The sequence below is a fragment of the Schistocerca americana genome, chromosome X, assembly GCF_021461395.2.
Source record: "Schistocerca americana isolate TAMUIC-IGC-003095 chromosome X, iqSchAmer2.1, whole genome shotgun sequence".
NCBI classification, from domain to species: domain Eukaryota; kingdom Metazoa; phylum Arthropoda; class Insecta; order Orthoptera; family Acrididae; genus Schistocerca; species Schistocerca americana.
In genome coordinates, this window is record NC_060130.1 from 965,753,811 (window position 1) to 965,767,664 (window position 13,854).

The 13,854-nt window shown below is 37.3% G+C and overlaps 1 protein-coding gene across 1 annotated transcript in view; it reads left to right on the forward strand.

Moving 5' to 3' along the window:
• Nucleotides 1-13,854, forward strand: part of LOC124555064 — a 704,233-nt gene that overhangs the window by 442,970 nt on the left and 247,409 nt on the right. Inside the window, exon 49 of the mRNA XM_047128850.1 lies at nt 5,816-5,997. Within this exon, the coding sequence (XP_046984806.1) occupies nt 5,816-5,997 (182 nt within the window). The remainder of the gene's footprint in view (nt 1-5,815; nt 5,998-13,854) is intronic.

Consider the following 13,854-nt stretch of genomic DNA (forward strand, 5'->3'; position numbering starts at 1 on the left):
ACTATATGAAAGAAACTTAAATTAGTTAGAAACTACAGTGTGCACACAGTTTATTCAACATGTAAACATCACTACAGACATTCAGATTTAGGGTATGACACGTTCAATATGCCTGCCATCATTGGCGATGATGTGGTGCAAACAAATAGTGAAATTCTGCATGACCCACTGAAGTGTCGGAACATTGATGCTGACGATTACCTCCTGAATGGCTGTTTTCAGCTCAGCAATGGTTTTGGGGTTATTGCTGTATACCTCGTGTTTAAAATAATGCCACAAAAAAGAGTTGCAAGTGTTCAGATCTGGAGAATATGGTGGCCAATGGATACCCATGCCAGTGGCCTCTGGGTATCCTAGAGCCAGAATGCGGTCCCAAAAGTGCTCCTCCAGGACATCAAACACTATGCTGTTTTGATGGGGTCAAGCTCCATCTTGCATGAACCACATCTTGTAGAAAACAGGGACGCTTTTGATAATGAGGATGAAATCATCTTCCAAAACATTCATGTAAAATTTGGTAGTCCCTGTGCCATTCAGGAACACTGCACTGGTTATTCCATGACTGGACGTTGCACACGACACAGTCACCTGTTGAGGGTGAAAAGACCTCTCGATCATGAAATGCAGATTATTAGTCCACTAAATATGCAAATTTTGCGTATTGATGAAACCAGCCAAATGAAGGTGGGCTTTGTTGCTAGAGCATGGTATGCATGTGCATACCAATTCCCATCATGCCCCACCGTGAACCATGCTGTTTGAACATCCTAACACAAACTGTTCAGAAGCTATGATGATTTTATTTAATAAAGTTCAGTAATTGCCACTCTGTACATTAACACCCATTCTAGAACAGAAGTACATTGCAGATGAGATAGCAGTAACAGAGTAGTAGTAGAAGTAGTAGTAGTAGTAGTTTTATTCTTCCTTAGACCACTTTTCCAAGGATATTGGACATGTTTTGATATTAAAATTTAAGAATAATAAAATTGAAGTAATTCTCATAGGCATTTACATACTTACAGATGTAGTATGACAAAGATGGGTAGTCAGTTAGGGAAGTCATGGAAATCATAAATCAGGATGGGTGGATGAAGACTGGAGCCTTCATCCTCCTAAATACATGGCCACTCTATTTGAAGCTGTGATACCTCATTTGGTTTATCCATAGTGTACTATGCTATTTTACAAATAAGTTATTTAATAATGTAAAAGTCTAATACTACATTATCCATTCATTTCTCACTCCTTGTCGCTTCACGCTCTACACGTACCATACACACATTGTTTCATAACCCTACACATACCATCAGCTGATGCCAGCACCTTTTTGTGGACTGCAACTTATCATTTTCTAGCCTGATGAACTGAGTCAGCATCCCTATGTAATGAGTAGATTAGATTAGATTAGATTAACACTAGTTCCATGGATCATGAATACGATATTTCGTAATGATGTGGAACGAGTCAAATTTTCCAATACATGACATAATTAAGTTAATTTAACAACATACCTAAGTTAATATAACAACTTTTTTATATAATAGAAGGAAACATTCCACGTGGGAAAAATTATATATAAAATCAAAGATGAGGTGACTTACCGAACGAAAGCGCTGGCAGGTCGATAGACACACAAACAAACACAAACATACACACAAAATTCAAGCTTTCGCAACAAACTGTTGCCTCATCAGGAAAGAGGGAAGGAGAGGGGAAGACAAAAGGAAGTGGGTTTTAAGGGAGAGGGTAAGGAGTCATTCCAATCCCGGGAGCGGAAAGAAAAAAGGACAGGTATACACTCGCACACACGCACATATCCATCCACACATACAGACACAAGCAGACAGATTTAAAGACACTGCACTGAACAGGGTATCCTGTTATGTCTGCTTGTGTCTGTATGTGTGGACGGATATGTGCGTGTGTGCGAGTGTATACCTGTCCTTTTTTCCCCCTAAGGTAAGTCTTTCCGCTCCCGGGATTGGAATGACTCCTTACCCTCTCCCTTAAAACCCACTTCCTTTTGTCTTCCCCTCTCCTTCCCTCTTTCCTGATGAGGCAACAGTTTGTTGCGAAAGCTTGAATTTTGTGTGTATGTTTGTGTTTGTTTGTGTGTCTATCGACCTGCCAGCGCTTTCGTTCGGTAAGTCACCTCATCTTTGATTTTATATATAACAACTTTTTTATTTTTTTATAATTTTTTTGTTTGTTTCTTTTTCTTTTTTTCTGAATTTATATCTAAAAATTCCTCTATGGAGTAGAAGGAGTTGTCATTCAGAAATTATTTTAATTTCTTCTTAAATACTTGTTGGTTATCTGTCAGACTTTTGATACTATTTGGTAAGTGACCAAAGACTTAAGTGAGATGTTGAGCTCAGAAGGAGAGTAAGATGTTAGTATTATACATAGCTATGGTAGTAAATTTTTCCAGAAAAGAAAAAAAGGAGGGAAAAATAGTGAGAAAGTGTTATGAGGAATGTTGGGTATTATTATTAATATCTGTTACACTTTTTTTATGAAACTACTATACTGTGTTATCTATGTAATCCTTCAATGTATGGCATGTATTGCTTAACAGGTACTTTTTAATTGCCTTTTTAAATACGTTTGTTTTAGCAATTTCTTTTATCTTCTTTGTCAGTTTAATGTACAGTTTCACTCCTTAGTAGAAAATATTGTTTTAAGTTTTATGTTTACTCTTTCTTGCTGAATGTAAGTTCAGCCTATCTCTTGTTCCATGGTCATTAATAGAACTGTTTTAGCAGTAATTATCAGTGTTATTTTTGATGTGCTTTTTTACTATAAGCTCAGCCACTATTTTTGGTTATTATTCTTATAGCTCTTTTCTGCCATTTGAAAGTTGTGTTCAGTTTTGTGTAGTTGTTCCCCAGAAAAGAATGCCATAGCTAAGAATTGAGTGCACATATAAATAGTGTGTAACTAAATGGCACTGGCTATTAAACACTGATGATAGGAGTCTAAGGGCATAACATTCTGTTTGCAAGTATATTTGTGTGTTCACACTATTTCAACTGAAGGTCAATATTCATTGCCACAAATTTTGCATTTGTTTATGTAGAGGCACCATCTACGTTTAATTTAACAGTGTCATTATTTCTCCTCAGACTGAAATTCCTGGTAGTAGCTTTGTTTATGTTTAATGTCTCCTTATTGGTTATTGACCAACTGTAAACTTCATTGTGAGTTTCATTTGCTTTCTCTGCAAGAAGTTCTCTTGTTTTCTCAGTGACTATAATATTGCTGTTGTCAGACTTTTTCCGCATGACTAATAGTACTGGTACTGAGAAAGTCATTGATGTATATCAAAAACAGCATTAGTCCTTACATGCTACCATGAGGAACTCCCATATTAATTTATTTTGGTTCTGATAAATGTTTTGCTAAAATTGTACTTATTTGAGGTATGTCTTCTCTACTCTTTGTACCATATCTGCAAAATATGATCAGAACCACTCATAACCTACCCTCGTATTCCTAATGCCTCTAACTTATTTAGTAGAATGTTATGGTCAACAGTATCCAAAGCTTTAGTGAGATCTAAACATATACCTGTGACACATTCATTTGTGTCAAGATTGTCAAGTATCACTTTTGTGAATTCTACTATGGCTTATTTTGTAATTGTACTGCAGTGGAAACGGATCTGCGATTCACTTAAAAGTCTTATTTACTCAAGTAAATCATTACTCTCTCTTTCATAATTAATTATTTTTGAGAATGGTGCATCCCAAACTCTTTAAAATGAAAGTTCAAGCAGGAACTTCTTCCTTTCAGAGTTCAGAAAGATCACAGCTGTTGCCATCATTGACTACAGCATACTATCACAGATATTTTCACTCAAATGAGTCAATAAAATTACACTCAAGTAAATTCTACACTTGGAACACAATGCTATTGGAGCTGTGAAAAATAAATGTATTATTATGATCTACCTGAACAAAAATTTTAGATTTTAACTACTATCACTAATTGATAATGAATTCAGTGACTGTTAGTCAGATGGGTCTTGGGCAATTCCACTGCCACTGAGGTACATCTACTGCTTCTCCAAATGCTTATTGTAGCATATTTCACCTTATTATTCATTTATTTATTTTGAAATGAACTTCTTGTAAACAGTGAATATCCCATTAAACTTACTTTTTCTGCCTAATATTCTGTAAAACATATCTGAAATGTGATCCGTGTTCCAGATAGTCTGATTGCAGTATTATGTCAGAAAATTATGTTATAAAATTGATATACTATTTTGTAGTCAATAATTTAGGTCACATAAGTTGTTTATTAATACTATGTAAATCACATTGAAATACAACACAAATGACACAAAGTTTGTAATAGTCACTAATCTTGTGAATTTCCCAGGACTACATCTGAAAACAATTAGTAGTAGCATAAGATAAATTATGGTGATGAAAACCACTCATAGGCAAGGCTGAAATTAGTCACTCAGCTGAAACGTCTCACAGTTTGCTGGAGTAGAAATTAATAGCCATAGGTAGACAGCAGTATATTCTGATCCCAAGCAGCCCCAGTCATAAGACAGTTAAGATCAAAGAATAACTGGTGATCCAAAGAGTTGTTATTAATACATTTATCACTAACAAAACAGAAGTGAGCTGGGCCTGCTACCATTTGGTCTTAAATTGGTTGTTGATGGGCCCATTTGACCTTCTGGCCAGAGGTGCTGTGTTGTTCACCACTTGTAATTACCACTCCAGACATAGGTGTAGTGAAGTATTCCATTCTGTGGCATCATTCATTGAAAAATCCACTGGAGTTATAAGATACTTTCTATTAGAACTGTTGATATTTTTCAAAGAGTCGGGTATCTAGTATATCGATATTTTAAAAAAATTCATTGTCACTCGTGATATATCAAAATAAACTATCAATATATCAACTGAAAAAATATCAATGTTCCAGCTTATAAAAATGTTGATTGCACATTAAAAACTTACTGCCACTTTCAGAGCTGTACATTTAAGTATTGGTATATTATTAGATATTCCGTAAATCATCATGCTAGCAGCCTTCTTGTCCCCCCTCAGAGCAAGAATTGAAAGAAACACAAAACACATTCACACCAGGCAAGACCCACTTTGCCAGCAATGGCAACTGCATGTAAGTGGCACAATAAAAGGTGTCCAATGCCTCTGTCATTCACTTTTGTCACTTATCTGATTTGTTCAGAACACTTCATGTTGACTTCTCTGTTTTTTACTTCTGCAAATGCCAGTGAACTAGCAGTTATACTGTCAAAATTGCATGGTAAAGTTAAATGTTGCAGTTTGTGTTGGTAGCGCTGAGCGCCAATTACGTCAGCATTTCCCTTGACACATCTCCATCCACAGCAAAGACCAATCCTGTCTTTTAGATTTGTGTTCACCATTTTCAGCAACTGTTTTTGAAGGATGCTGATGTGAAGAATAGCACACTAATTGCATTAAAAATAGTTTTTTTTATGCAAATGGTGTTCTATTTCTTCACGTATTTTTTCTGGAAAAAATATCAATATATCGATATTTTATCAGCAGCCCTACTTTCTATGTGACTGTATCCCAGTTTTCAACACATGAAAATTTCCTGAAGTTTTGTTGGTGACTAAATTAACACCAATACTGTATCATAATTAATGATATTTATCTCCTACAATTTTCATGTGGCTAGCAATATTTACTATGCATGTTATTTGTACTAATCTTTAAAATAAAAGCATTCATAATTTTAAACTTCAACTGTCTGATTATTTGTGTGACGCTATATAATCAATTTTTGTTTCTTTTTGTAGGATGTTACTCTGAATGGTCACTACCTGAGTAATGAAATAGACATTATGAATGTTAACATGGACCTTGAATATTCTACAGATCCAGAAAAAAAGTTTTCATTATCTGGCAGATTATTAAATAACTCAGACAAGAAAAGAAGGAATTATGGGTTTGAGCTGATGACTAGTCACCCTGATACAAGGTATCCCTGTATTTTGTTTGTCTTCTAGATGAAAGTAAACATAGTGGTGATTAGTAGTTTATATATGTTTAATGAAAGTTTTCTTTACATTAGTGCATTTGCATTGAGATATTTTCTGTAAACTAGCTGTAATACTTGCCTTTAATAGGTAGAGTATAACTTCTCCATCTAATATTACAAAATTGGTTGTAGCTGGCTTATCCCTTGTAGTGCATTAAGTAACTCTTAGTCTCTTGCTAAAAATTAATTTGGCTTTTAACTAAGTTAATCAATAACAAACAAAACAAAATTGATTTAAAGTTGACTTATTGGCACATTTATTTTGATTAAATCACATGTGGGTAGTGACCAGTTTGCTTTACACTTCTTTCTATATTTCACAAATACCAGGCCAGCTCATACACTTTGTGAACTTTATTAGTGACAAGATATGCTGTATGAGACATTCTTGCTTCTTACTCATTAATCTTCCATACATCACAGTTTGTAAGACAATCCATATAGAGTCAGAAACACATGTAGCATAGGACTGACTTTTGCACTCACTTTGGGAAAGAGATGTTAACCAAATGAATTCTTACTGTGAACATTTTACACAAACATGTTATAGTGATGATTGCCAACCACAAACCTTCAGACACATTATTACATGATGTAATTGTATTGAGTGCTTCTACTGAGTGAGGTGATACAGTGGTTAGCTCATTAGACTCACATTTTGGAGGATAAAAGTTCAAATCCCCACCAAGATGTGCAGATTGAAGTTTTCTGTCACCCCCTTAGTTGCTCTAGACAAATGCTGGGATGGTTAAATTGAAAAAAGTGAGGCCAATTTGCTTCTCAATCTTTCCATAATCTGAGCCTGTGCAACATCTCTAATGACCACAATGATGACAGGACTTTAAATAATACTTTCCCTCCATGAACACTTCAACATTGGGACGTTAATTGACTGGTGGCTAGGTGCAGACATTTTACACATAATAGCAGGTACTGACAGAGATACAGTTGCTTGTTGAAAATTAGGATTTGACTGCTTGTGGCAAACCTCTAGGCCATCAAAATCTGTCCTCAGTCAAACACAGATGGATTGTGTGCATTCCTCATTCTACAGACGGACAGCACACTCACTGTTACTAGATGCACTGTGTGTATGTCCGAGTAGCAGTCATTCCTCACAAGGTGGCACTGCTATTGCCTAGATGAGTTTATATCGATAGTAGGTTGGTGGTCATAGTATTCTGGCTGATCAGTGTAGATAGTAGTGTGATAAATGGAATACTTTTTACTGTAGAGGAAATGCTGAGTGGATGAAATACAGCAGAGTGAATGTACTCCATTCTTCAGCATTACTTCCATATAAGAGGTCCTTGACAGCATCCTAGCAGTCTGTGTGGTCATGAAGGCAGTGACCTACTACCGCAGCATAACTACCCTGTGTGCTAGGCTGTGGGTTTCCACTGCAGCAGAATAACAGCAGCTTGTGGGTGGCCTTACTGATGCAAGGATGGCATCAGCCTATCTGTTGGTATGCTTATGCTGGGTTCCCGGCAGCCTCCAACTGTTGGTTAGGAGCACATTCACTTGTTCTAAATCCAGGACCATCAGGGTCAATCTGAGTGTCAGATGATAAGACCATGGAGGTGACTAACACTTGATGGTACCAGCTCAAGACACGGGACCATCATATGTAACTGGCAACTCATAGTTAGCGGCTAGCTGATGGTACTGTTCGGCAAATTTGAAGCTGCTCAGCCTCAAATTGCACCATCAGCTGGTGTGGAGACTGTCAAAGTGTCAGCTAAGACAGAAGCCCAGGAACCAATTCAAGTACAGGTGCTGGTAATCACTGAGCAGTGAGCATTTATAGTTGCTCCAGACAAGTATTTCATTACATGAGACCCCCACCTGTCTCATAGTTGGCTATAGATGTGCAATATTGCGCCATGGCAGTTGTGTACCAGACCACTGCTGTGGCAGGCTGCTGTATTGCTGTGTAGTACACCAGTAATATTTTAGCAGTATTATTTCTCAATTGGCCCATCAGCATGCCCTACATGAGAAGTCTGGTCTGTGGTTGATGCCACAATGCTTCCTTCCCCTGTAGAAGAATTCAGTGCACTAACTTTCAGACTGCTGCTGTGTCTACATTTTCCCCTTGCTACTATGTTGATTCTTCTCTAGTATCCTTATTTACACTTTCTACATTGACTGTTCTTCTTCCCTGTACACTCTGTTACACAACATATGGCAACTGGCACATCCACATTTATTCAAAACTTAAGAATGACCAACTGGGTTAGTATGTAATTGACTGATGGACATAGGTTGTACAAGCAAGGACAAGGATCAAAATGGTTCCCGAGGATAAAATTCCTGTTACCATGACCCATTGCTGAAACCTACTCCATTTTTATCTAAAATGGGGGAACATCTTTCCTGCACTTGTTTTTTCCATTCTGTGCTGCTATAAGCTCATTGAGAGAACTTGGTATGGTGTTATCTAGGTTATTATTCACTTATGTTAGTTGTCTTTGGGCATTATGAGGTATTATTGGGTAAATACAGAAGATGATATGTTAGGTTCAGAGCTTTAGACCCTACATTGTTCCTGGAAGCCCAAAAACCAGTTCTGTCACAATAAGTTCCGTTCCATAGTATCCCGTTGTCCTGTAGTTCCAAGTGATCTGTTCCCCTTGAGTATCCTGTCTTACAGGAGGACAGGGTCATCACTGAGTATACCCTGTAAGGTCCTACCTTTTCATAATGTAGATGTGTTCTTAGCCATACCCCCACATCTGTCACTCAAAGAAATGTCCTCATGACATTTTCTACTATCACAAATAGTTCCTGGTGGCATTGGTGCAGTTCTTCCACTGTCATCAGTGCATGGTTCTTCCTATCTGCTGCAACCAGCAGAATCTGCTTTGCTCTAATATGTACAAATTTCCCTAAAGTCCCCCATTTTATAGGATATGGATGAAATGCATTGTACTTGTATTTGGCATTAGTACCCACTGCTGGTAAGCATATTACCACATGGAGGTGGGCACAGTCAATGTTGACAGGCATGGACAGCGTCAATCTCCACTGCTGTGAGATGGCAGTCCATGCAAGGTATTTTCCTGTGGGACATAATAAATTCTAGCATGACTGATATCTCAGACCAGGTCTATCATAGACCTGACAGAAATTAGTCTTCATCACATAAAAACACTTTCATTCATAAGGGGTGACCACTTTTGACTTTATATGGATAATCTTCAGACAATACTCTGTAATTTAGAGTGTAACAGAATAGAGGGAAACATATAATGTAATAAATACTAAGTTAAACATAAGTTACATGATGTTATACCCAGTGATGATGTGTGGTGACAATGGCATGGCGCACGAACTGTAGATACCACACACTGTTGTCGACTGCTGACTATGTGATTGTGATTGTGTCATGAAGTTAAATAGCAGATAACCTGCCCCCTGTCACCCTAAGTCATCTTTAGTCAATAGGATACAACATATGCAATGCATATACTATGGCGAGTATTATTGTAAGTTGTATATGATACAACATATACAATGTATATACTATGGTCAGTATTATTGTAAGTTATTTGTAAGTAACAATTCATATGGATACAGTTAAAATTTTATGTAATTTAATGTTAAAAAGTATAACTGACCAGCCAATGGTGTCTGTTGACATGTTACTAGACTGCTCCCTGGGGGAATTAGTGTACAACAAAGTTGGGCTGTAGGATGCTTCTGGCTACCAAGCAACATTGACAACATATCAATATCAATCAAATATTTAATTATTTATTTTATTTGGCCTCTGTGGACATTTTAAAATGTATGAATGTTGCCAGCTTGTGTACATTCATATATGAGGTGTGGCTAGAAAAAAACCGGACTAGTACTGGTGAAACAATAAAACGAATGCAATAAGGCTGAAAGTCGCGTGGCCTGTCACATGACTCTCGCTCCGCCTACTGCTCGAGTTTCATCTGCCTCCTGCACTCAGTCTGCCTGTGGCGTCTGTTTTAAGTAGTTGACGTTTTGTCTGTGCGTCGGAAAATGTTGAGTGTACAGAAAGAACAGCGTGTTAACATCAAATTTTGTTTCAAACTAGGAAAATCTGCAAGTGAAACGTTTGTAATGTTACAACAAGTGTACGGCGATGATTGTTTATCGCGAACACAAGTGTTTGAGTGGTTTAAACGATTTAAAGATGGCCGCGAAGACACCAGTGATGACACTCGCACTGGCAGACCATTGTCAGCAAAAACTGATGCAAACATTGAAAAAATTGGTAAACTTGTTTGACAAGATCGTCGTTTAACAATCAGAGCAGTGCCTGAGTTAACAGGAGTTGATAAGGGAAGTGTCGAACAAGTTTACCGATTTTTTCAATGTTTGCAATAGTTTTTGCTCACAATGGTCTGCCAGTGTGAGTGTCATCGCGGCCATCTTTAAATCGTTTTAACCACTCAAACACTTGTGTTCGCGATGAACAATCATCACCGTACACTTGTTGTAACATTACAAACGTTTCACTTGCAGATTTTCCTAGTTTGAAACAAAATTTGATGTTAACACGCTGTTCTTTCTGTACACTCAACATTTTCCGACGCACAGACAAAATGTCAACTACTTAAAACAGACGCCACGGGCAGACTGAGTGCAGGAGGCAGATGAAACTCGAGCAGTAGGCGGAGCGAGAGTCACGTGACAGGCCACGCGACTTTCAGCCTTATTGCATTCGTTTTATTGTTTCACCAGTACTAGTCCGGTTTTTTTCTAGCCACGCCTCGTATTTATACAGTTTGTTGCTACATGTAGTTAAATATTGTGAAACAAAAGTTATTTACAATCATTTTGTACTAAGGAATTCACTTACAGTGTAAAAGCAGTGTTCCTGCAAAAACAATTTAAGATTTTTCCTAAAGTGGTATATGTAATCTTTTTCTTTTATTTTCTGCGGCAGTTTATTATACAGTTTTACACCTTCATACAAGAAGCTATTTTGAGTCTTATGTTTATTCTTCCTGTCTAGGTGAAGACAGTGACTTGTTCTTGTATTACAGTTATGAAAACTCTATTTGTGCTATAATTTTCTATATTTTTTTTATGTACACTATGGTTTGGAATATAAATTCACAAGAAACAGTTAGAATTTCTAACAACTTGAAAAGTTTGCCACAGTGGGCCTGCTTACTGCTTTTCGTTGTAATTCTTACTGCTCTCTTTTGCATTTCAAATGCTGCACTGCTACCACACTGCATTCAGTTTGGCCACTTACAATCTTCACATTGGCATTGGCTGTACATTGTCCTTCAACAGTGACTGCCAACATTTTATGTAATGCCATGTACAGGGTTATTACAAATGATTGAAGCGATTTCACAGCTCTACAATAACTTTATTATTTGAGATATTTTCACAATGCTTTGCACACACATACAAAAACTCAAAAAGTTTTTTTAGGCATTCACAAATGTTCGATATGTGCCCCTTTAGTAATTCGGCTGACATCAAGCCGATAATCAAGTTCCTCCCACACTCGGCGCAGCATGTCCCCATCAATGAGTTCGAAAGCATTGTTGATGTGAGCTCGCAGTTCTGGCACGTTTCTTGGTAGAGGAGGTTTAAGCACTGAATCTTTCACATCACTATGCGTGAAACTTGCCCGCATGCGTTCAACCGTTTCTTCGCTCACTGCAGGCCGACCCGTTGATTTCCCCTTACAGAGGCATCCAGAAGCTTTAAACTGCGCATACCATCGCCAAATGGAGTTAGCAGTTGATGGATCTTTGTTGAACTTCGTCCTGAAGTGTTGTTGCACTGTTATGACTGACTGATTTGAGTGCATTTCAAGCACGACATACGCTTTCTCGGCTCCTGTCGCCATTTTGTCTCACTGCGCTCTCGAGCGCTCTGGTGGCAGAAACCTGAAGTGCGGCTTCAGCCGAACAAAACTTTATGAGTTTTTCTACGTATCTGTAGTGTGTCGTGACCATATGTCAATGAATGGAGCTACAGTGAATTTATGAAATCACTTCAATCATTTGTAATAGCCCTGTACTTCAGAAAATCTGTGAAACCATTGTCCTGAATTTTACTATGGATAACTGTTTGTAAAAGTTTTTGCATTGGAGTTGAAATATATAGAAAGCAGCTTAAAATATAATATAATATTTTATTTATATATCTAAAAACAAAGATGATGTGACTTACCAAACGAAAGCGCAGGCAGGTCGATAGACACACAAACAAACACAAACATACACACAAAATTCAAGCTTTCGCAACCAACTGTTGCCTCATCAGCAAAGAGGGAAGGAGAGAGAAAGACGAAAGGATGTGCTTTTTAAGGGAGAGGCTAAGGAGTCATTCCAATCCCGAGAGCGGAAAGACTTACCTTAGGGGGAAAAAAGGATGGGTATACACTCGCACACACACACATATCCATCCACACATATACAGACACAAGCAGACATATTTATTTTATACAGTTAAAATTTTACATAGTATAACATGAAAATACGTAATTAGCCAGCCAAGGGCATTCATTAAGGTATTGGTGACTGCATCCAGCAGGATTTTGTGGACACCAAAGTTGGGCTGTTGGCCGCTGCTGGTTGCTCAGTGATGGGGATGTGATAAAAGACGCTGTGCTGCTACCATACTACTTTCGGTCTGGCTGTGTATGATCTTCATATTTGCATTGGTCACAAGTCATCCTTTAGTACCAACTGCCAATATTGTGTGCAGTATCTTCCACTGTAGAAAACACATGTGATCTTTTTCCAGCCTCACCAATGATTAAGCCACATTGTCTGATGTATTGTCTGTCACACATATCACATATTAATATTTTGAATGTGGTTGCTCTTCAGCAGTGGTTAGAAATGAATACAAAACAGCCAACCAGTTGCAACAAATCCCAGTTTCATTCAACCTTTGACCACTGTATCAACAGATGTAAAATGTATTCTTCAGAAATACATCTAACTAAAATTTCACATTGGAGAAACATCAAATAATGAAGGGATCTGGTATTTGTCCGATGAAAACATATTGTCAGTGGACATCACTGCATACATTATTAAGTATGCTGGCCCCTGTGATCAGGACTTGTCAAGTAAGAATAGTTAAAATCTAGAAATAAAACCAAACACATAAAATGACTGGTCATAACGTGACCTGACATTTTATTTGATTATTTGTTTGGTTTTACATCTGGATTTAACCATTCTTACTTGATAATCCCTGATTATAGGGGCCAACAAATTTAATAATCTATACAATGGTATGTGCTGACAGTATATTTTTATTGGACAAATGTCAGTTGCTTTATTATTTGGTGTTTGTCCTGTGTGATATTTTAGATACATGTATCTGTGAAGGAGGTTGAAATAGTGGTCAAGGTTGACTAAAACTGCCTTTGGTTGCAATTGGTTGGTTGCTTTGGATTCTTACTTATTGTGCATTACTTTATACTTGTTGGAGAAACAAAAAGTAATGGGCAAATTGGACATTACTTCCACATCAGATTTTGTGAAGACACAGTAAGTATAGCTAGCAGCAAATCACTATTTGGACTGCATGTAATACAGAATAAACATTCTTCCAGATCTACTGAAATAACTTGAAAATTTTATGCAGTGCCACAAAGTATCTATTGGTAAATAAATTGGAAGAAATTGAAATTTTCTTACAGCACAATAAAGATCAGTCATTATTACCCATTGAGCATCAGATTTCAAAGAAAGATATTTTTTGATCTGTTTGATGACTGGCTACAAAAAAATTGCTTGCTTCTCTTAAATTTAACTACATATTGACAATCATGTA